Source organism: Convolutriloba macropyga, chromosome 12 (assembly GCF_964194025.1).
Source record: "Convolutriloba macropyga chromosome 12, txConMacr16.3, whole genome shotgun sequence".
Classification (NCBI taxonomy): domain Eukaryota; kingdom Metazoa; phylum Xenacoelomorpha; order Acoela; family Convolutidae; genus Convolutriloba; species Convolutriloba macropyga.
Genome location: NC_134479.1, coordinates 22,208,163 through 22,233,702, shown reverse-complemented (window position 1 = coordinate 22,233,702; position 25,540 = coordinate 22,208,163). Strand labels below are relative to the sequence as shown.

General features: G+C 35.3%; 1 protein-coding gene across 1 annotated transcript in view; it reads right to left on the bottom strand.

Moving 5' to 3' along the window:
• Nucleotides 1-286: 286 nt before the first annotated feature.
• LOC142350422 (uncharacterized) overlaps nt 287-25,540 on the bottom strand; it is a 48,335-nt gene continuing 23,081 nt past the window's right edge. Inside the window, exons 3-5 of the mRNA XM_075402269.1 lie at nt 12,871-13,067; nt 8,303-8,451; nt 287-451 (exon numbers count right to left, since the gene is read on the bottom strand). Of these exons, the coding sequence (XP_075258384.1) occupies nt 287-451; nt 8,303-8,451; nt 12,871-13,067 (511 nt within the window). The remainder of the gene's footprint in view (nt 452-8,302; nt 8,452-12,870; nt 13,068-25,540) is intronic.

The following is a 25,540-nucleotide window of genomic DNA, read 5'->3' as shown; positions in this document are numbered from 1 at the left end:
CAGCCGACATAGAAGCGATGTTTCTTCAAGTTGCTGTCCCAAACGATGACAGCCGATGTTTACAATTCTTTTGGCGAGAAGATCCAGAGCGGAGAATAAAAATCTATAAGTATACACACCACGTGTTTGGGGCGAAAAGCTCGCCGACTTGTGCAAATTACGCTTTGCACCAAGTGGCGAAAGACAATGCAGTCAACGACGAAAGCCTCGTCAGAACGGTTCAGCGAAACTACTACATGAACGACTTCCCAAAGTCAGTCAGAACCCCTCAAAAAGCAATCGAAAACTACCAGAAAGTCAGAGACGTTCTCATCAAAGGTGGATTCAATTTGACGAAATGGATAACAAGTGACGAAGAAGCCATGTCACAATTCCCAGAGGCAGACAGATCAATGATAGTTGCGAAGACTTTCGAAGTAGAACCACAATCATCTTCAACCCTAGGACTCAACTGGAATGTGGACACAGACAGTCTCATTGTCTGTCGTGGAACTGAGCAAAAAGTTCCGGCAAAAATAACTCAGAGAATTGTCCTATCGTTTGTCTCAGCAATGTTCGACCCGCTTGGAATATGTTCACCCTTCACCATGCGAATGCGATTTCTACTGAAAAGCATTTGGCAGCAATGGGACAAGCGTGGGACCAAGAGTTGTCAGCAGAACACTTAAAATTGTTCAGTAATTGCTGCTCTGCGTTTAGAGAAATAAGAACGATGTCAATAAATCGATTTATTTTGAAAACTGATGCACAAATCTGAGACTTCATATCTTTACCGATGCATCAGAGGAAGCAATGTGCATTGTTGCAAATCTGCAAGATGAAACAACACTAAAATTGACATATGTAATAGGGAAATTTCGTGTGGCACCCATCAGACATATGAAAATAACGAAGTTAGAACTCCAAGCCGCAGTTTACGGAATTCGTCTCAGAAAGCAGATTCTAAACGAGCATGATGTCAAAATCGACAAAAATCTTTCATTGGACCCATTCATCAACGGTCCTACAGTGGTTACAGGCAGCGCACAAGAAACAACAATTGCTCGTTGCGAACAGAGCAGCGGAAATACTGGAAAACTCATCGATGAATCAATGGAGACACGTCAAAGGTGTCGAAAACTCTGCCGACGTCGGAACTTGAGGAATGTCCCTCGAAGGCCTCAAGGAGTCCGTATGGCTAAAAGGGCCCGCGTGGCTCCAGGCAGATGAAGAAAAGTGGCCAAAGCCATGGTGTCAAGTGAACGAAGTTGAAGCTAAGAAATCTACCCGTACTGTAGCCGCAGAAAATAAACTAGACCAAATATATGACTGGAGACGATACAGTACCTTCAACCGAATTGGAAATTTTATTGCCTACTGCATGAGGTTCAAGACGAAGCAAAGGAGTACCCTCAAAGCAGATGAAATTCATCAGGCAGAGCAAATACTGTTTCGATTTGTTCAAAACGAAAGCTTCCCGAATGTTTCGAAGTCGATAGCAAGCAGCAAAGAAATCTCCAAAACCTTAAACATTGCCTAATTGTCACGCTCCATAGAGGACGATGGAACAATTAAGGTGAAAGACCGACTGAAGCATTCAAACTTTGACTACAATGCAAAACACCCAATATTATTAAACGCGAAACATCCAGGTGTACAACTTCTGTTGGAGAGAGCGCATCGAGACATCCTACATGAGGCCTCAGAATACGTGAGAAACATGGTCCAACAAAAATACTGGATCATTGGATTAAGAAATGTTTTAAGGAAAATCAATTCGAGTTGTATCAAATGCAGACAAAGAAATGCCAACCCAATTCACCCACCGATGGCAGATCTACCCAGAGAACGGCTTGATGAACATGTGTTCCCATTCACCCATACCGGAGTCGACTACTCGGACCGTTCGATCTGAAGTTCCTACGACGTACCTTGAAGAGATGGTGCTGCCTCTTCACTTGCCTGACAACGAGAGCAGTACACATCGAAGTCACACAGTCATTGGACACCGAGTCATCTCTAGCTGCTGTGACAAGATTCATTGCCAGAAGTGGCTATCCAAAAACCATCATCAGCGACAACGGCATAAACTTCGTTGTAGCAGCCAAGGAACTGAAAGCATTCATGGACGAATGGGACAAAGCTAAGATTGAAAGCGACTTAGCTCAGAAAAAGGTTTTTTGGAAATTCAATCCTCCCGATGCTCCTCACTTTGGTGGAATCTGGAAAAGACTGGTTCAATGTTGCAAGAAGGTTATAATCGCAATTTTGAACAACAGAAGCCTCACTGACGAGGTAATCAGCACCACAATGTGTCTTGTGGAACAAACACTCAACGCAAGACCCCGGACAGCAGTAAGTGACGACCCTGAAGATTTGACAGCGCTCACACCAAATCATTTCTTGCTAGGACGAAAGAACGCGAGTGCACCATTCATGCCATGTAGTGGACGCTACAATGACCTGAAAAAATCTTTCAAAACGGCTCAAGCATATGCTGACAGGATCTGGAAAAGATGGACTCGTGAATATCTTCCACAATGGATCCAGAGATCGAAGTGGTCAAAAGAACATGTACGAAATCTGAAAGAAAGAGAACTTGTGTGGACGGTAGATGATTCAGTGAAACGATGTGAATGCAAGGTGGGACGATTCATCAAAGTTTTCAAAGGCGACGATGGCGTCGAACGATCAGCGAGAGTCAAGATGGCACAAGGCGAATTCAACAGACCGGTAGTGAAACTGGCGCCAGCATTCTACGATGGTGTTTCCGAGATCGAGAACAGGGCCGGCGATGTTGGCGCAACCTCAAATCAGCGACAACAGCAATCAGACAGCAAGAAATAACGTTTGAAACTGAAAAAAACTTAGAATTTGTCAAAACTCAAAAATAGTCGAAAATTGAAAATTTTTACAAGTTGGGACTGAAAATCTGTACACCCCCCGATTTTTGGAAGGCAAAACCCGAGCAACCCGAGGTTATAGCAGACAGTTAGGGTTACCTCTAAACTACTCATGGACCCAACAAACGTTATTGCTTCAGACCCACAATTGTGGCTATTAGCACTTAAATGGTGCAAAATCGGCATTTTTCGCTATTTTGTTATTTTTTGTTAAATTTCTTAAGTTGTTTATTTTATTATTCTTTAGATGATCATTAAAAGTCAAATATCGTACATTCGAAGCGTCTAGAGCCACGTAATAACCATCCCTGCTTATGTCAACAAAAGTAAATATTGCAGAAATTTGACATTTACTATGTAAACAATGACCTAAATCATTTTCTTGATTAATCAATCAGAAACAAGTAGCAATGATGTTAAAAATGATAAATATTTGATTATTTACTTTAACCCAATTGTTTGAATAGTGAAACTTAATTGTATTTAGAACCATTAGAAACTGTTACCAAGAACAGTTGGCTCTCAGATAGACTAAAATTTGATTCTTTAACAACTTTAGTCTTTTTTGCTAAGTTTTGATAGATCTTAAGATCTTGCGAGTTTTAAGTTAGTTGAACTTACATAACGAGAAATTATCAACAATACTAGCTACTGGTGGAAGCCTTACAAACTTCAGCACAAGATTGAACATAGACTATCACTAAAAATTTTCTTAACTTCTATCAAAAAAATTAAAGTTACAGTCCTTTAATACGTCCGAGCGACTAATTATTTCTGCGAGATTGTTAGACAAATCAAACCGAGTGAAGAACCAGGCCGGCGTAAAACTCGAGAACCAGGTCGTGAAGATTAGGTTCCGCTGAGATTCTTAAGCAGCCGCAACACTGATTAAAGCGATAAACAAAAAGTTTAATTTGTTAAATAATGATCATAAATTATTCAATTAAATTTGTTTGCCCATGATTACTGCTAAACAAAAATTGGGAATCGTTTGCTCCTTACCCCCCCCCCCCCCCCCCCCGAACCCGGAGCATAAACGCTTTACTCCTTTCGTTGCTGAAAATTTACCAGATGACCGGAGCTGCTCAGCAAACTGTGATAGCCGAGACGAGTCCTGCTAAAATTGCTGCTTGAGACGATGTTTTGGTTAATTATTATCTGTGCTATAGCATGAACATCAATGCCTGATTTCACCATACTGTTTTTGCTGCCGTTTTGTTGTCGGTCTGCTTGCGGGATGTTAACGCTTTTAACATTTGGTACGTTTGCAAATAATCCAACAAGATTGCATTTCTGCTACGTTGCTTCACATGAAGAATTAAGCGCAAGTTTCAATATCAACAAGTTGCTAAACCTAGCGTGATTTCTCTTATGAATCAATTCAAAGAATGAGATAAGTTCCGATCAGAAGGGACCCTGTAGACCAGTCAAAGAATTCATAGATTTGATTATTATAAACTTGTGTGTATTTTCACGACTCAAAGAGGCGAAATTGTATTCTATAGTTGTTTTTAGTTTTATCATGTCTGTTCATGACTTCAACGTTTTCTTTTTTTTTCTGAACATTTACTTCTGTTTTTGAACATCAAACTTTAAAGGTAGCTTAGATGTATAGTTATTACTAACTGACAGTAAAATTCAATGTAGTATTGGATCTATAATAAAGTTTTGATCTCATAAGAGTTCCTTCACCTTATGCAAATTACAGAAAATCATCCTCTATACCTAACCCCTAACGCAACCTCTAATGCTGTCATTTGAAGCGTCTTAGTGAACTTGTTATTTCCCGCTCCTCTGGGCTACCTCTCCCCGTCCTCCCAACGACTAAAGCCGGCTGTAATAGATTAGAGCTCTGAAACTAAGGCTTGCAATTCTGAATCATAAGCCGACTAGCGTCGGAAATATTGCTCTTGAATGACAGGGGGGCAATCTAATTCAGGGGCTGTAGCCTAGATAGATTTTTGTTTATGGATGCAAAAACATCAGTCGAAGGTAGGGATCGCACTCCGACCTACTCGCCTGTCAGTGCATTGTCATCGTCTTTCTAACAATCGGTTTCGTTGGAACAACAAACTTTATTTCGGAGTGAGACCAATTGAAATCACTCAAAAATCAAGAGGTGCGTGAAAAAGTCACTTGAGAAGTCAAAGATTTTTCTAGAAGAAAAGGGCAAAAACGATCAAGCGAAAAATCTGCATTAGAAAGACACATACGTTTACAACAATTTCTTCTCATTCGAGAGCAATTAAAACTTTGAAACTATTGCTTGTTTAAAAAAGAACTAATGTTGCTTCATATATTGCACAAACTTAGTCACCAAATCAGATTGTTTCTTCAAAAAGTCATAAGGCTCTCTCTCCTTTTGTGTCAAACGCATCCGATTGAACCCTTTGTCGACTTTATCGGCCACTGTTCGGTTGTAGGAGTCGTACAAGTATTCAATAGGGGACAGTCGTCCGTGGGTATGGTGTAGGTTCACTGATCGCTCGAAGTACAAGTCAGCCAAATGTTTTGCTTGCTAGACAATTCGGATCTATTCTGTTCCCCCAAGTTTTTTTTGATGCCCCCCAGTTACGATTTATGTGTTGTTATATAGCACGTTACTATGTAAAAAATAAAAGTGCGCCCTGTTAAAACGGAAAAATAATAAAAATGAAAGTTATATGCCCACTAAGCTTGGGGAGCGGACAGAATAGATCCGACCATTTATTTTCTGTTACCAGCTGTGAATTTCTGTCTGTCCTATCATAGCTCCCGCAAATCTATAGTTCGCTTATGGTTTTATGGTTTCAATTGTAGTAATAGAGTTTTTTTTTGGGGGGGGGGGGGTTGCGCTGTAGAAGAAGGGCTTGATACTTCACATTCTACGTTTTTATTCGACTTACGTTTTTATTTGTGTCAACAAACTGAAGAATGAGCGTGAGCACGGTTATTGTCTAAAATAATATTTAATGATAGTGGAGTGATAGCCGAGAGGTAAGGTGTGTGGTTCACACGCCAATGATTGAGAGTGCAATCCTCTGCCTCCGTGAAGCTGTATGTGTGAGGATGAGCTCTTACTTAACCATAGCTTCATGTTGACCATAGCCTGACCAATGTTGGCTGCGATGATGGTACCACGTGAAAGTTTCAGACGCAAAAAAGTGGCTATAGTCACCAAAAAAAGAGCAATACTGCTCATGAAAAGATCAGTCTGAAATGTGGGGAATAATAAGAAAAAGGGCAGCTGAAAACAGGCTACTGTAGGCCTAATGCTGTTCCGCTGCGATTACGCAGAAACCACAATTAATTATTATATTATCATATTCAACCCTATGATTGTGGTTATTTGTTAACCTTAAACACGAAACAACTCAAATTTAAACCCCCCTTCCGCCAGCTCCTGCCCCCAACAAAATATAGGCACATTCGCTGTGGGCCAAAAAGTTATGGGACCGCTACTGATTTTGAGCTCAACCTGGGCTTTATGTGCTGGTAAAAGAATAGATGCCTCCATTGGAACTCTATATCTATACTGCAAATGGCTCTGGCCGTCCGACAGTCGATAGTACAGTCGACACATTCCTAAGATATTCATCTTCTTTTTAAGAACAAGACATTTCCATTCCAAGGGGTAATCTGGGCTAATGAAGTAACGAGGGCAGTCTTGATTGTATTTACACAAATAGTCTCTAAATGCCGATGAAACTGTTTGAATTCCTCTATCATTTTGCGGTCTGTAATGGGGCTGATTTTTTAAAAAAATCATTTTTTTTTCGATTGCATCGATGAAAAGACTCCTTGACGACCGATGAATATTACAAAATTCTGAAACAGTGACCAAACTCTGACTTGAGATCAGGCTTTTCCCACCTTTCTTTTCTAGTCACTGTCGCTATATGAAGAGCGAAAAAGTGACGCAAAAAGGTAGTTCAATCAATTACACAGTGGCGCTAGTTATGCAATGTTGTAATGGAGTCTAGGAAATAAACTCCCAAGAAAAACACCTAATTTTAGCTGGGAAAAAACCCCGAATGAAAATTGACCCCCATGGAGATAAACCCTCACGAAACTAAATTCCCATTTAATTTTGAATTTTAGTCGCGATAATTTGTTCGGCTGTTATTGTTTCATATCATGTTGCGCGGGCCGCTCATGCATAAGGCCATGGCCCGCGAAGCATGGCCCAATGCTCTAAATGCGAAAATCCTTAACATTCGAATGGGGGTTTTATTTCCGTGGGTGTCTATTTCCGTGGGGGTTTAATTTCTATCTAAAATTAAGTGGGGTTTCTTTCCGTGGGCGTTTTTTTCCGAAAAAGGCTGTAATGACAGCTACAGTTGATTAAAATTGTCTCCAAGTGGTTTTTATCGCTCGCCCGGACTGAATCCTTTAAAACTTCAAACAAATATCACATATAATTTCATACTGCTCTTACTAAATTTCGTAATACGATCCCAATATGAAACCAAGGAAATCATATAGGATCCCTGTATGAAATCCAAAGATTCCTCTCTGCGTGGGGTCAAAGTATTCATAGTAATAATTTCAGGAAATGAAACGCAACGGTTCACGCAATTAAAGTATGGTCCTTTGCATGAGATCAAAGATCTCATTTTTGTCCTATTAAGAAAACTGAGAAATCGCATATGACCTGGTATGATTACAAAGAAAAAAATGATCTACATGTTTTACATCTTTATTTGATATTTTTGGCCATCAGTAACTTAGAACAGAATTGATGGAAGGCTTTCGAGATTAAGTTTAAATTTCTGTGTCATCTTTGTTTTACTACTAAGAAATCATGCAAACTATATATATATATATATATATATATATATATATATATATATATATGAATTCTAGGAATCATATGATCTTGTATGACGGTCTCCCTAACCTAACGGCAAGTCAATATCAGAACTGGGCACGTCTAATTACAAGTCTTATATCAGAACTATGATCTTGTCACTTTTTACCCTTGCCGTCTAAATGCAAATCTTTGTCACGACCTGCACGTCTAAATGCAAGTCCAAATCCAGGCAAATCTTGGCCGGGACTTGGCTAGTCCAAAAAACGTCAAAAATAGATTTTCACCAAGTCTAAAAAAAACGTTCCAAAAATATTCGCTAAGTGGCATCGGACTTTGATGACTTCTCACTCGACGGCCATGACAACTGTCAGCTAATTATTCTTTAAACTGAATTACCGGACATCGAATACTTTTTATACACCCGATGTTGAAAACTATCTGATCAAAACAGTTTCCTGAAGAAAGGATGGACCCCGGACGTTTTCTCGTTTTTGTTTTCTGCAACGGGCGTTCTAATGCAACGCCCATTGCTTTCAATCCATTGAAATAATTTCTGCATTGAATCAGGCAGCCGATAAAGTGGTAATCTTTGGGCCATTCGAGCCAAAAACACATTCCCATCTTTTACGCAATCCCACTTGAACTCCATGAAACGGTCACGTGGGTTTGGTTTCCCAGATGTGAATTGCCACGCTTGACAATCGTAGTCGGTTTTGCATTCTTGGGGAATATTGTAAGTTTCGAGTCTGGGAATCATTTCTACTGAATCGACGAGAACTTGAAAAACAAAAAAGTTCGATCAAGAAACAATATCAAGTTCTAGATCTCTTCAAACTTGTTTTCGTTGCGGTTGCCTTTTTGGTTGAGAACTCTGAAGCACCCATCAATTAAGAATCGGCGTAACCTATTTTGTTGACAGCTCTGAAGCACCCATCAATTAAGAATCGGCGTTCTCAACAATCGATTAGTACTGGTTTATCGAAAAAGATTCTGTATCTGAAGAGTTAAAATTTCAGAATCAAGTTTGACCTAGTGTGAATTGAAAGAAATAAAAGAGTGTAACAGTAAGTTTTAATGGTGTAACCAAAAGAGTGTAACAATAAGTTTTAGCGATGTAATCAAAAGAGTGTAACAATAAGTTAATCCACTCTTACTCCACCTTTAAATCTTAAAATTACACCAGTAAAGTTACACTTTAAAATGGAAATCCACCCTTATTAAGAGGGGCACTAACGGTTTAAAAATATTATTTTTCCACCCTTTACACTCTCTTCCCCGTTATTTTTGGGCAAAATCCTCGGCCCGGGAAGTTGTATGGTGGGTAAAACAGGAATCTAACGAAGCTGCAAATTCGACAAAGCTTAAAACAAGCGTGTGCAAGTTATAAAATGACAAAGGTCTTTCTATCAATTTTCGTACCAATGGCTATGTTACAATCTACCAAGGATTTTATATTTGAGATGTCTAGTGCCAATTGTGCTTAATGTTGAGAATAATACCGTCGCACCAAAGGTACGCGACTGTGCTTGAAGTTATTGAAAACTTACTGGTTCAGACCGCTTCCTGGTTCAAGAAGTCCAGCCAGAATTTTGAAGAATTTTCTTTGGAGTCAGATAACATTTTTTAAAACACGCTTATAACAGTTTGCAAGTTTGAAAATGCCGCAAAGTTCACTGAAGTCAACTGCTGGCTATGTATAATGGAACTTCTAGCATTTTAACTTCTGGCACTGCATACTTTTGGTCCCTTAAAATTTGCAGCTTTAAAACGTGCTTTAAGCTATGCTGAACTTTCACTCTGTCCCTGTCAGATACCAAAAACTTGTCGATAAGCGAGTATTTAACACTGATTCCGAATTTGTTCATTTCAAAATTCGTGCACGTTATATTCTTATAGTAAATTCAACGTTATAAAAAGTTACTGAAATTTAAAGCTTAGCACAATTTTACCGGGTTGCTATGTAACAATTTTACACTGAAATTTTTGAACATTCATGGCGTTTCTTTTTCCAAACCTTCAAGAAATTTTCTCAACCTTGGACATATTTTTTTGGTTGCTTATGATAAAAGACAAGATGGCTTTCGCAAGACAGTGTGCAGCACGAATTGCTCCATCTTAGGTCTCAAGTTTGCCAAAACATTTTTTATATTTTCTCTAAATATTAGAATAAAACTTTGCGTAGCTCAGCCTGAATTAACTTTTCTTGAGAAAGCCTGTGGACGATTTTCTTTAACGTAATGAAGTTAACGGAAAAACTAAGGAGCGGACTTTTGATATAGTTTTTCCAGATAATTTTTCGTTTACCTGGCGCAATATAAAAAAAACTTGGCATCTGAATTTTATTTATGTCAATTTTTTTAAATACAGCGATCAATTTAACTTTAACTGCTGCAAATTGCGAATAAGAAAAAATGATTAGGCTTGATCCTAATAATTGGCAAAAGAACTCAGACAGGTTAAAATGATAAAATCAAAGATCTTACTCGTTTTCTGTGTTAGTTGTATTGTTATGTGTTTACTAATAAGTTCAATTCAATATCGAACTTTACGTTTTCGAAAGAATAGTTAGAGAAAAAATTGTTGCCATCGAAAAATATTTTGAGATTCTAGTCAATGTTTAACTGACGAATAGAACGAAGAGTTTTGCCTTAACCTTTTTGCCGTTTGTAAACAAGTTTTGGCCATGTTTTATGTATATCCGTTATTTCTTGGATTATGTATGTTAACAACCAACCAATCATTCAAATTTGATGCGAGTCAACCAGTGAAGGTAGGTAGTCAACTATGAATCAGTAAAGATGAGAGCAACAGATTTTAAAAAGATAACAAATTTTTTGTCTAATTTTTGAAAAATTAGTTTATCAAATCAGACCATTTACTAAAACAGAGGAAATTGTTTTTTCAGTCTTTTAGAAAACGAAGGTTTGTTTTTCAACTATAAACTGATCTGGTTTTTTATTAACGTGAAAAAGTGTAAATTAAAGACTCTAAGAGTGCATATAAAAATTCGATCTAAAAAGTCAATTAAGATTATTTGAAGAACAAGCATCAATAATTATAATCGCTGAAAAAAAAGATAAGTAAGATAAAATTTAAGATAACAAATTCTTTCGGGCTTGGGACTTTTTTTCGGTATTCAGTTTTTATTCTTAAAAACTCGATGGGGAAGACTATTGTCAGCACAGTTTGTTAAATTCTGAGGAATATGTTTTCGAAGGCTAAGCAAAAATTTGCGCTGGAAAAATTAGAAGAAATTTGTTTTTTCTGCTTTTCTGAAAATATTTTCCCGAAATAATTTTTAACGTCAAAAACAAATCTCGCACGTCCTCTATGGATTCAATCTGATAGCCATGGGAAACCAGTGGTGATATTTTATTTGAAAAAAAACTGGGTGTACCAGTAATACAAATATAAGATGGAAATTTTACAAGATTTTTTCAGTGCCTTGTTTCGAGAACTGTTGTTTATTTCTAATCTTGTCTCTGGTATCTTGTAATCAACAGTTTTGTGAAACTTCAGGCAAATCATTATTTGAGTGGAACATGGGATGAGTGTTTCAACTTGAGCTTAAATTCTCAGGAAAAATTAAAAGAAATAAATTTAAAAAAAATTAAAAAATTTAAAGAAAAGGTTTTTTAAAATGCTTTTTCTAAACTTTCGCCTTTTCTACAATTGAATTTTTATAATACTGGTATGCAATTTCCGTTAGGTCGAACAATGAAAAAGTTAGAATTCTATTTTTTTGTTTGTTACTTATTTTTGTTTGCTCAAGACTTCATAAAACCAGCAAAACATGAACAAATCATATAAATTTTGTTCCGTCGTTTTCTCGCTAACTAGAAAATTTTTTTCGAAAGTTTTTGTACATTGAATGCTTGACGTTTAATTTTTCATTTTTCATTGTTTCAAGTCAAGATTTAAAATTTGACAAGTAGGCATCATATAGAAATAATTTTTAAAGAGTTCAAAGAAAGTGGAGTAAATGGTTATTTTTTTTCTCTCTTCTACAATATATGCGGCCGTTTCAATGCTTCTCTTCCCCTGTTTAATATAATTTTTTTGTTTCTGCAACGTCAGTAAACTATTAAACAACAGAAAAGACTGAAATAATTCATAAAAATTTTAACTAAGAAATGTAAAAAAAAATTGTCTCCTGAATTCTTGTATTTAACAAATTTCTAATGAATTTTGCCATTTTGTTTTTATTACTTTAAAAAAAATGCTACAGATGGCTACCCACTCTATCTCAAAGCCCAATGTATAGATACTTTTCTTTTTTCTAGTTTTCTTTTCTCATTTTTAAACTGTTCCTTTTTCAATGAGAGGAGTTCCACAGTGTTACCGATAAATTGAAAACCTGACTGGGGGTCCAAATGCAACTATGCTGCTATCTGAAATAATGAATCATTTTGCGAGATGTGCAGCTGATTATGTTATTTACGCTGACAATGATTTTCAACCTAATATACAGATGAAAAGTAGCCTCTCTAAGTGCTACAACCCGGGTCGAGGTTTGGCGGTGAATTTTCGTAAGAAATGCGGTGAAATGCGGCGAAAAATAATTTTCGCCGCGTATTTCTTACATTTTTTGCGGTGAATGCGGTGAATAGCGGTGAATTGTTTATTTTCACCGCGTTCTCAGTATTCTTATAAAAAAGAATCTTCCCTACCCGGGTTCGAAACTCGTACCTCCTGCATGCCTTCATGTGCTTATTCCACTGCTCCAACTTTCACTTACACACTTGATATTTCTTATGAATTTAAATCAGATCGAGTAAACGTTGGAAAGCAAATGCGGTGAATTTTTGTAAGAAATGCGGTGAATTTCGCGGTGAATTTTGGTAAGAAATGCGGTGAAATGCGGTGAATTATTTTTTTTTCACCGCATTCACCGCTTTCACCGCATTTCTTTCATTAATTTGCCTAAAAATTTGATGCGGTGAATTTTTGTTAAAAAAAAGCGGTGAATTGCGGTGAAATATTTATTGTCACCGCAATCACCGCATTTCTTACAAAAATTCACCGCATTCACCGCATTTCTTACAAAAATTCACCCAAAAACCTGGACCCGGGAATTGATTTTTCTGACAATCGAAAAAGCAAATGTTCCTGAAGAAAGAAGCCGGTTTCACATAAATATTCTCCCATATTTTGAAGAAATGTTGGAACAATTAATCTTTATTCGACAGCACTTACTCTTTTCCAGCTCCTCATAAGATAAAATTTTGCCGCCAATGTCCATACTTGTCTTTAAACCTTCTTCGTCGAGGGAAACGTCTTCGTAAAAGTGTCCACGTCCTATGAGCCGCCACTTTCGTTTTCCAGATCCGCGCATGACATCATAGCTCCAAATTAGTGCCGGAAATCCAGCCCCTCTGTTCTTGTAGTAGAATCTGCTCAAAATGGTTATTTGCCATATAGTTTTCATGATAAGTCGTATGAAGACGAACATATATTTTTCTAGTGTTGAAACAGATGTGGATTTCTAATTACCGCAGTGCCGCAGGCTATCAGACAATTCGACGTTCGATGTAAAACTTTTCAAAACATTATAGTGGAATTTTGTAAAAGCTGGGGTATTTTTCGTCAGCAGTAAGTAAGGTGGAAGAAAAATAACTGAGTTCTTCTAAGGCATTAGCTCTATATGCAGCCCTAAGGTTTAGAGAGCTAGAGCTGCTGATTTCTGCGTGAACTAGATTTACCTAAATTTAACGGACTAACCGACTCTGGAAAACAATAAAGGAGAACTTTAATTATAACGGCGATAATAAGCCGGAGTAAAGATTTACACATAGTGAAAATATCGAAAGACTGTCTAAAATGGTGTAGCATGCTCTATTTAAAAGAGAATGGAGTCTTCTCAGTCTGTGATTTGTGGAGAATACACAAAATGGATTTTTATCTGCTGCACTAACTGTACAAGGGGGAAACATACTTCACACACCGCAAACCTCCTTTCGTTGCAAAAAGCATATTTGCTCGAGCATCTATACTAGGCAAATCACTGTTTTACGAACCTTTTTTAAGCATGTATCAAGTTAAGGAAAGTAAGCGAGCCAAAAAAGTGCGATGCGCTCAAAACTTTGGTACATCTGTCACTATATTTCGCATTTTACAGTTTGCAAAAACTACCGAAAATTGTAATTGACTCTAATCTTTTGATCTGGTTGCCGACTCTAATCTAGTCCTTTGTTTTGGGGAGATTAGTTGCCATTTTTTGCAGTGCTTTTGTCGCTAGAATTCGCCGGCCGAATTAGCGACAAAGGAATGACAATTTGGTCGGTGATTTTTGCATCGTCGCTGATTGCGGCAATTTTGCTTAAAAACAAAATATCAACGAAATCCTTTGATGTTCAACTCTATGGATCAGATTTACTATTTATGCATATATTTCTTAAAAATTCATTCACCACAGCCATTCATTTGCGATAAAATAATTTTTTTCGATCCTGTCAAAGATCCACCCTTTGGTTCCTAGCCTCCCCTATCTTAGCCAGACTTGATAACATAAACATAGTTTGCCTACGGTTTGAATGAGCTAAGAAAAAAAGCGTGATCCAGTATTGGGTTTAAGTGTAGGGCTCCTCTGTTCTTGTAGTAAAATCTGCTCAAAATGTTATTTGACATATAGTTTTCATGATAAACGGTATAAAGACCTGTAAAAAAATATTTTCTTCTAGTGTTAATACCAATGTGGATTATTAATTACCGCTGTTTAACCTATACTGTTTTAAAAACTTACAAATCAAACTTTCGAAGAGCGTCAAGAATTATACGTTTATAGAAGGCTTAGAGTGATTTTCCATGGACTTTGCATGCACCAGTAAAATATCAGAGACATCCAATTGATGGATCTTGTATAATCAAAACGGGAGTATTGGCCCATCGATGATCCACATATGACATTGTTTTGAAGTTACTGTGATCTATGGACGAAACTTTATGGGTTATCAGACCGTTGTTCACAGCCATGCCTCTCAAGTCCTGTGGGAATTGCAGATTAATTTACATTTTGTCCCGCTCACTTCCTTGGACTTTTTAATGGGTATTTCATTTTCTATTCAACGATTTCCCCCATTTTGAGAAAGGGAGATTGTTGAAAAGATCCCAACTGTTTGTCACCGGAAATTATAAGATTTGGCCGGGACGAGCACATAAAATGCCATTTTCACAAAACGTAATACAGTACTTATTAAAAAGGCGTTTTCGTGTGGGATTTTGCCACAATAGAAGTACTATACTAATTGGTTTCCACTAAAAAACAATAGATTTTAGCAAAACATACATACAGTAACAAAACAGTGAAGTTGGTCTATTACTGGACTATAAGGATTTTGTCTCATAGTTAAAAGAATGATCGCATTAGTTGTTAAGAGAATTTCCTGCATTTTTGTTAATTGGAATTTATTTTCTCCCAGTCGCATAAAATCAATATGATTTTTTTGTGACTGCAAAAATTTGTTTGTCCCAGGAATTGGTTTGATAATATGATTTTTTTTCAATAAATTTGGCTGATGAAATCTTTCATATTTCAAATTATTTTTTTCTATCCTCCGATAAGTAATCTAAAGCCCCATAGTAGATCAAAATTGTTAAAAATTTGAAAAACATTTCTCACTTTTCTTTGATTTACGCTTTCTGCTAAAGTACTAAAAGGTATTAAGTACTTTACCAACTTTAATATAAATATACCTTGCTTACAGTTTGGATGAGCTAGGAACAAAATAAGCGTGATCCAGCGTTGGAGTCCTTTGTTCTTGTATTAAAATTTGATCAAAAACGTTAATTGCTATATAGTTTATGATAAATGGTATACAGACCTGTATAAAGATATTTTCTTCTAGAGTTAATACTGATGTGGATTTTTAAATACCGCATTGCGGCAGGCTTTCAGTAAATTGACTGCCAAAAATTCTGCAATTTCAGTGATTAACCTATACTGTTTTAAAAACTTACAAATCAAACTTTCGAAAAGTGACAAGAAATATACCTTTATTGAAGGCTTAGAGTCATTTTTCATGGACTTTCCATGCACCAGTAAAAAGTCAGAGATTTCCAATCTGTGGATTTTGTATCTTAAAATGGGAGTTTTGGACCATCGATGATCCACTTGTGACGTTGTTATGAAATTAGTGTGATCTGTGGACCACACTTAATGGGTTATCAGACCGCTGTGCACAGCCATGCCTCTCAAGTCCTTTGGGATTTAACCTAGAAATCGCAGATTAATTTACTATTTGTCCCGTTTACTTCTCTGGACTTTTTAATGGGTAGCTCAATTTCTAATCAACAATCTCCCCCATGTTGAGTAAGGGAGATTGTCGAAAAGATCCCAATTGTTTGTCACCGAAATTATAAGATTTGGTCGGGATAAGCACATAAAGTGCCATTTTTCGTTTTGATTTTACAAAACGTGATGTAGTACTTATTAAAAAAGGCGTCTTCGTGTGGGATTTTGCAACAATAGAAGTACTATACTAATTGGTTTCCAGTAAAAACAATTGATTTTAATAAAACATATTTACAGTAACAAAACAGTGAAGTTGGTGTATTACTTAACTATGATTTTGTCTCATAGTTAGAAAAATGAGCGCATTTTTTGTTGAGAGAAATTCCCGATTTTTTATTAATTGGGGTTTATTTTCTCCCGGTCGTTTAAAATCAATATGATTTTTTTTGTAACTCTGAAACATTGTTTGTCCCAGTAAATGGTTAGGTTATTTGATTTGTTTTCAATATACTTTGCTGATGAAATCTTTCATATCTTCAAATCATTTTTTTCTCTCCTCCGATAAGTAATCTAAATCACCATAGTAGATCAAAAGTGTTAAAAATTTTAAAATTATTTCACACCTTTCTTTGATTTACGCTTTCTGCTAAAGTATTAAAAGGTACTGAGTACTTCACAAACTTTAATATAAATATACCTTGCCTACAGTTTGGATGAGCTAGGATCAAAATAAGCGTGATCCAGCGTTGGAGTCCTTTGTTCTTGTAGTAAAATCTGATCAAAAACGTTCATTGCTATATAGTTTATGATAAATGGTATAAAGACCTGTATAAAGATATTTTCTTCTAGAGTTAATACTGATGTGGATTTTTAAATACCGCAGTGCGGCAGGCTTTCAGAAAATTGACTGCCAAAAATTCTTCAATTTCAGTGTTTAACCTATACTATTTTAAAAACTTACAAATCAAACTTTCGAAAAGCGACAAGAAATATACCTTTATTGAAGGCTTAGAGTCATTTTTCATGGACTTTCCATGCACCAGTAAAAAGTCAGAGATTTCCAATTTGTGGATTTTGTATATTAAAATGGGAGCATTGGACCATCGATGATCCACTTGTGACGTTGTTATGAAATTAGTGTGATCTGTGGACCACACTTAATGGGTTATCAGACCGCTGTGCACAGCCATGCCTCTCAAGTCCTTTGGGATTTAACCTAGAAATCGCAGATTACTTTACTATTTGTCCCGTTTACTTCTCTGGTCTTTTTAATGGGTAGCTCAATTTCTAATCAACAATCTCCCCCATGTTGAGTAAGGGAGATTTTCGAAAAGATCCCAATTGTTTGTCACCGAAATTATAAGATTTGGTCGGGATAAGCACATAAAGTTCCATTTTTCGTTTTGATTTTACAAAACGTAATGTAGTACTTATTAAAAAAGGCGTCTTCGTGTGGGATTTTGCAACAATAGAAGTACTATACTAATTGGTTTCCACTAAAAACAATTGATTTTAATAAAACATACTTACAGTAACAAAACAGTGAAGTTGGTGTATTACTTAACTATGATTTTGTCTCATAGTTCGAAAAATGAGCGCATTTTTTGTTAAGAGAAATTCCCGATTTTTTATTAATTGGGGTTTATTTTCTCCCGGTCGCTTAAAATCAATATGATTTTTTTTGTAACTCTGAAACATTGTTTGTCCCAGTAAATGGTTAGGTTATTTGATTTGTTTTCAATATACTTTGCTGATGAAATCTTTCATATCTTCAAATCATTTTTTTCTCTCCTCCGATAAGTAATCTAAATCACCATAGTAGATCAAAAGTGTTAAAAATTTTAAAATTATTTCACACCTTTCTTTGATTTACGCTTTCTGCTAAAGTATTAAAAGGTACTGAGTACTTCACAAACTTTAATATAAATATACCTTGCCTACAGTTTGGATGAGCTAGGAACAAAATAAGCGTGATCCGGCGTTGGAGTCCTTTGTTCTTGTAGTAAAATTTGATCAAAAACGTTCATTGCTATATAGTTTATGATAAATGGTATAAAGACCTGTATAAAGATATTTTCTTCTAAATTTAATACTGATGTGGATTTTTAAATACCGCAGTGCGGCAGGCTTTCAGAAAATTGACTGCCAAAAATTCTTTAATTTCAGTGTTTAACCTATATTATTTCAAAAACTTACAAATCAAACTTTCGAAAAGTGACAAGAAATATACCTTTATTGAAGGCTTAGAGTCATTTCGTCAGAGATTTCCAATCTGTGGATTTTGTATAATAAAATGGGATTATTGGACCATCGATGATCCACTTGTGACGTTGTTATGAAATTAGTGTGATCTGTGGACCACACTTAATGGGTTATCAGACCGCTGTGCACAGCCATGCCTCTCAAGTCCTTTGGGATTTAACCTAGAAATCGCAGATTAATTTACATTTTGTCCCGTTTACTTCTTTTGACTTTTTAATGGGTAGCTCAATTTCTAATCAACAATCTCCCCATGTTGAGAGAGGGAGATTGTTGAAAAGATCCCAATTGTTTGTCACCGAAATTATAAGATTTGGCCGGGATAAGCACATAAAGTGCCTTTTTCGTTTTGATTTTACAAAACGTAATGTAGTACTTATTAAAAAAGGCGTCTTCGTGTGAGTTTTTGCAACAATAGAAGTATTATACTAATTGGTTTCCACTAAAAACAATTGATTTTAATAAAACATGCTTACAGTAAAAAAAAACAGTGAAGTTGGTGTATTGCTTAACGATGATTTTGTCTCATAGTTAAAATTTGAGCGCATTTTCTGTTAAGAGAATGTATTGGACCATCGATGATCCACTTTTGAAGTTGTTATGAAATTAGTGTGATCTGTGGACCACACTTAATGGGTTATCAGACCGCTGTGCACAACCATGCCTCTCAAGTCCTGTGGGATTCAACCTAGAAATCGCAGATTAATTTACATTTGGTCCCGTTTACTTCTTTGGACTTTTTAATGGGTAGCTCAATTTCTAATCAACAATCTCCCCCATGTTGAGAAAGGGAGGTTGCTGAAAAATCCCAATTGTTTGTCACCGAAATTATAAGATTTGGCCGGGATAAGCACATAAAGTGCCATTTTTTGTTTTGTTTTTACAAAACGTAATGTAGTACTCATTAAAAAAGGCGTCTTCGTGTGGAATTTTGCAACAATAGAAGTATTATACTAATTAGTTTCCACTAAAACGATAGATTTTAATAAAACATACTTACAGTAACAAAACAGTGAAGTTGGTGTATTACTTAACGATGATTTTGTCTCATAGTTAAAAAAATGAGCGCATTATTTGTTAAGAGAAATTCCCGCATTTTTATTAATTGTGATTTATTTTCTTCTAGTCGCATAAAATCATTATGATTTTTTTGTAACTGTAAAACATTGTTTGTCCCAGTAAATCGTTAGATTATATGATTTTTTTTCAATAAATTTTGCTGATAAAATCTTTCATATCTTCAAATTATTTTTTTCTATCCTCCGATAAGAAATCTACAGCCCCATAGTAGATCAAAAGTGTTAAAAATTTGAAAAATGTTTCCCACCTTTTTTTGATTTACGCTTTCTGCTAAAGTACTAAAAGGTACTAGGTACTTTACCAACTTTAATATAAATATACCTCGCCTACGGTTTGGATGAGCTAGGAGCAATATAAGCGTGATCCAGCGTTTGAGTGCTTTGTTCTTGTAGTAAAATTTGATCACAAACGTTAATTGCTTTATTTTTTTCATGAGAAATGGTATAAAGACCTGTATAAAGATATTTTCTTCTAGAGTTTATACCGATGAGGATTTTTGATTACCGCAGTGCGTCAAGCTTTCAGAAAATTGACTGCCAAAAATTCTGCAATTTCAGTGTTTAACCTATACTGTTTTAAAAACTTACAAATCAAACTTTGGAAAAGCGGCAAGAAATATACGTCTATTGAAGGCTTAGAGTCATTTCCATGGACTTTCCATGCACCAGTAAAAAGTGAGAGATTTCCAATCTCGGGATTTTGTATAATAAAATGGGAGTATTGGACCATCGTTGATCCACTTGTGACGTTGTTATGAAATTACTGTGATCTGTGGACCAAGTTTAATGGGTTATCAGACCGCTGTGCACAGCCATGCCTCTCAAGTCCTGTGGGATTTAACCTAGAAATCGCAGATTAATTTACATTTTGTCCTGTTTACTTCTTTGGACTTTTTAATGGGTAGTTCAATTTCTAATCAACAATCTCACCCATGTTGAGAAAGGGAGATTGTGAACAGATCCCAACTGTTTGTCACCGGAAATTATAACATTTGGACGGTACAAGCACATAAAGTTCCATTTTCCGCTTTAATTTTACAAAACGTAAGGTAGTACTTATTAAAAAGCGTCTTCGTGTGGGATTTTGCAACAATAGAAGTATTATACCAATTGGTTTCTACTAAAAACAATTGATTTTAATAAAACATACTTACAGTAACAAAACAGAGAATTTGGTGTATTACTTAACTATGATTTTGTCTCATAGTTAGAAAAATGAGCGCATTTTTTGTTAAGAGAAATTCCCGATTTTTTATTAATTGGGATTTATTTTCTCCCGGTCGCTTAAAATCAATATGATTTTTTTGTAACTCTGAAACTTTGTTTGTCCCAGTAAATGGTTAGGTTATTTGATTTGTTTTCAATATACTTTGCTGATGAAATCTTTCATATCTTCAAATCATTTTTTTCTCTCCTCCGATAAGTAATCTAAATCACCATAGTAGATCAAAAGTGTTAAAAATTTTAAAAATATTTCACACCTTTCTTTGATTTTCGCTCTCTGCTAAAGTATTAAAAGGTACTGAGTACTTTACAAATTTTAATATAAATATACCTTGCCTACAGTTTGGATGAGCTAGGAACAGAATAAGCGTGATCCAGTGTTGGAGTCCTTTGTTCTTGTATTAAAATTTGATCAAAAACGTTAATTGCTATATAGTTTATCATAAATGGTATAAAGACCTGTATAAAGATATTTTCTTCTAGAGTTAATACTGATGTGGATTTTTAAATACCGCAGTGCGGCAGGCTTTCAGAAAATTGACTGCCAAAAATTCTTCAATTTCAGTGTTTAACCTATACTATTTTAAAAACTTACAAATCAAAATTTCGAAAAGTGACAAGAAATATACCTTTATTGAAGGCTTAGAGTCATTTCGTCAGAGATTTCCAATCTGTGGATTTTGTATAATAAAATGGGAGTATTGGACCATCGATGATCCACTTGTGACGTTGTTATGAAATTAGTGTGATCTGTGGACCACACTTAATGGGTTATCAGACCACTGTGCACAGCCATGCCTCTCAAGTCCTTTGGGATTTAACCTAGAAATCGCAGATTAATTTACATTTTGTCCCGTTTACTTCTTTTGACTTTTTAATGGGTAGCTCAATTTCTAATCAACAATCTCCCCCATGTTGAGAAAGGGAGATTGTTGAAAAGATCACAATTGTTTGTCACCGAAATTATAAGATTTGGCCTGGATAAGCACATCAAGTGCCTTTTTCGTTTTGATTTTACAAAAAGTAATGTAGTACTTATTAAAAAAAGGCGTCTTCGTGTGAGATTTTGCAACAATAGAAGTATTATACTAATTGGTTTCCACTAAAAACAATTGATTTTAATAAAACATACTTACAGTAAAAAAAAACAGTGAAGTTGGTGCATTGCTTAACGATGATTTTGTCTCATAGTTAAAAAATTGAGCGCATTTTTTGTTAAGAGAAATTCCCGAAATTTTATTAATTGGGTTTTATTCTCTCCCAGTCGCTTAAAATCAATATGATTTTTTTTAAACACTGAAACATTGTTTGTCCCAGTAAATGGTTAGTTTATATGATTTGTTTTCAATACACTTTGCTGATGAAATTTTTCATATCTTCAAATCATTTTTTTCTCTCCTCCGATAAGTAATCTAAATCACCATAGTAGATCAAAAGTGTTAAAAATTTTAAAAATATTTCACACCTTTCTTTGAATTACGCTTTCTGCTAAAGTATTAAAAGGTACTGAGTACTTTACAAAACTTAGTATAAATATACCTTGCCTACAGTTTGGATGAGATAGGAACAAAATAAGCGTGATCCAGCGTTGGAGTCCTTTGTTCTTGTAGTAAAATTTGATCAAAAACGTTAATTGCTATATAGTTTATGATAAATGATAAAGACCTGTATAAAGATATTTTCTTCTAGAGTTAATACCGATGTGGATTTTTATTTACCGCAGTGCAGCAGGCTTTCAGAAATTTGACTGTCAATAATTCTGCAATTTCAGTGTTTAACCTATACTATTTTAAAAACTTACAAATCAAACTTTGGAAAAGCGGCAAGAAATATACGTCTATTGAAGGCTTAGAGTCATTTTCCATGGACTTTCCATGCACCAGTAAAATGTCAGAGATTTCCAATCTCTGGATTTTGTATAATAAAATGGGAGTATTAGACCATCGATGATCCACTTGTGACGTTGTCATGAAATTAGTGTGATCTGTTGACCAAGTTTAATGGGTTATCAGACCGCTGTGCACAGCCATGCCTCTCAAGTCCTGTGGGATTCAACCTAGAAATCGTAGATTAATTTACATTTGGTCCCGCTTACTTCTTTGGACTTTTTAATGGGTAGCTCAATTTCTAATCAACAATCTCTCCCATGTTGAGAAAGGGAGATTGTTGAAAAATCCCAATTGTTTGTCACCGAATTTATAAGATTTTGCCGGGATAAGCACATAAATTGCCATTTTTTGTTTTGTTTTTACAAAACGTAATGTAGTACTCATTAAAAAAGGCGTCTTCGTGTGGAATTTTGCCACAATAGAAGTATTATACTAATTGGTTTCCACTAAAACGATAGATTTTAATAAAACATACTTACAGTAACAAAACAGTGAAGTTGGTGTATTACTTAACGATGATTTTGTCACATAGTTAAAAAAATGAGCGCATTATTTGTTACGAGAAATTCCCTCATTTTTATTAATTGTGATTTATTTTCTTCTAGTCGCATAAAATCAATATGATTTTTTTGTAACTGTAAAACATTGTTTGTCCCAGTAAATCGTTAGATTATATGATTTTTTTTCAATAAATTTTGCTGATAAAATCTTTCATATCTTCAAATCATTTTTTTCTATCCTCCGATAAGAAATCTACAGCCCCATAGTAGATCAAAAGTGTTAAAAATTTGAAAAATGCTTCCCACCTTTCTTTGATTTACGCTTTCTGCTAAAGTACTAAAAGGTACTAGGTACTTTACCAACTTTAATATAAATATACCTCGCCTACGGTTTGGATGAGCTAGGAGCAATATAAGCGTGATCCAGCGTTTGAGTGCTTTGTTCTTGTAGTAAAATTTGATCACAAACGTTAATTGCTTTATTTTTTTCATGAGAAATGGTATAAAGACCTGTATAAAGATATTTTCTAGAGTTTATACCGATGAGGATTTTTGATTACCGCAGTGCAGCAGGCTTTCAGAAAATTGACTGCCAAAAATTCTGCAATTTCTGTGTTTAACCTATACTGTTTTAAAAACTTACAAATCAAACTTTGGAAAAGCGGCAAGAAATATACGTCTATTGAAGGCTTAGAGTCATTTCCATGGACTTTCCATGCACCAGTAAAAAGTGAGAGATTTCCAATCTCTGGATTTTGTATAATAAAATGGGAGTATTAGACCATCGATGATCCACTTGTGACGTTGTCATGAAATTAGTGTGATCTGTTGACCAATTTTAATGGGTTATCAGACCGCTGTGCACAGCCATGCCTCTCAAGTCCTGTGGGATTTAACCTAGAATTCGCAGATTAATTTATATTTTGTCCTGTTTACTTCTTTGGACTTTTTAATGGGTAGTTCAATTTCTAATCAACAATCTCCCCCATGTTGAGAAAGGGAGACTGTTGAAAAATCCCAATTGTTTGTCACCGAAATAATAAGATTTGGCCGGGATAAGCACATAAAGTGCCATTTTTTGTTTTGTTTTTACAAAACGTAATGTAGTACTCATTAAAAAAGGCGTCTTCGTGTGGAATTTTGCCACAATAGAAGTATTATACTAATTGGTTTCCACTAAAACGATAGATTTTAATAAAACATACTTACAGTAACAAAACAGTGAAGTTGGTGTATTACTTAACGATGATTTTGTCTCATAGTTAAAAAAATGAGTGCATTATTTGTTAAGAGAAATTCCCGCATTTTTATTAATTGTGATTTATTTTCTTCTAGTCGCATAAATTTAGTATGATTTTTTTGTAACTGTAAAACATTGTTTGTCCCAGTAAATCATTAGATTATATGATTTTTTTTCAATAAATTTTGCTGATAAAATCTTTCATATCTTCAAATTATTTTTTTCTATCCTCCGATAAGAAATCTACAGCCCCATAGTAGATCAAAAGTGTTAAAAATTTGAAAAATGTTTCCCACCTTTCTTTGATTTACGCTTTCTGCTAAAGTACTAAAAGGTACTAGGTACTTTACCAACTTTAATATAAATATACCTCGCCTACGGTTTGGATGAGCTAGGAGCAATATAAGCGTGATCCAGCGTTTGAGTGCTTTGTTCTTGTAGTAAAATTTGATCACAAACGTTAATTGCTTTATTTTTTTCATGAGAAATGGTATAAAGACCTGTATAAAGATATTTTCTTCTAGAGTTTATACCGATGAGGATTTTTGATTACCGCAGTGCAGCAGGCTTTCAGAAAATTGACTGCCAAAAATTCTGCAATTTCTGTGTTTAACCTATACTGTTTTAAAAACTTACAAATCAAACTTTGGAAAAGCGGCAAGAAATATACGTCTATTGAAGGCTTAGAGTCATTTCCATGGACTTTCCATGCACCAGTAAAAAGTGAGAGATTTCCAATCTCTGGATTTTGTATAATAAAATGGGAGTATTAGACCATCGATGATCCACTTGTGACGTTGTCATGAAATTAGTGTGATCTGTTGACCAATTTTAATGGGTTATCAGACCGCTGTGCACAGCCATGCCTCTCAAGTCCTGTGGGATTTAACCTAGAATTCGCAGATTAATTTATATTTTGTCCTGTTTACTTCTTTGGACTTTTTAATGGGTAGTTCAATTTCTAATCAACAATCTCCCCCATGTTGAGAAAGGGAGACTGTTGAAAAATCCCAATTGTTTGTCACCGAAATAATAAGATTTGGCCGGGATAAGCACATAAAGTGCCATTTTTTGTTTTGTTTTTACAAAACGTAATGTAGTACTCATTAAAAAAGGCGTCTTCGTGTGGAATTTTGCCACAATAGAAGTATTATACTAATTGGTTTCCACTAAAACGATAGATTTTAATAAAACATACTTACAGTAACAAAACAGTGAAGTTGGTGTATTACTTAACGATGATTTTGTCTCATAGTTAAAAAAATGAGTGCATTATTTGTTAAGAGAAATTCCCGCATTTTTATTAATTGTGATTTATTTTCTTCTAGTCGCATAAATTTAGTATGATTTTTTTGTAACTGTAAAACATTGTTTGTCCCAGTAAATCATTAGATTATATGATTTTTTTTCAATAAATTTTGCTGATAAAATCTTTCATATCTTCA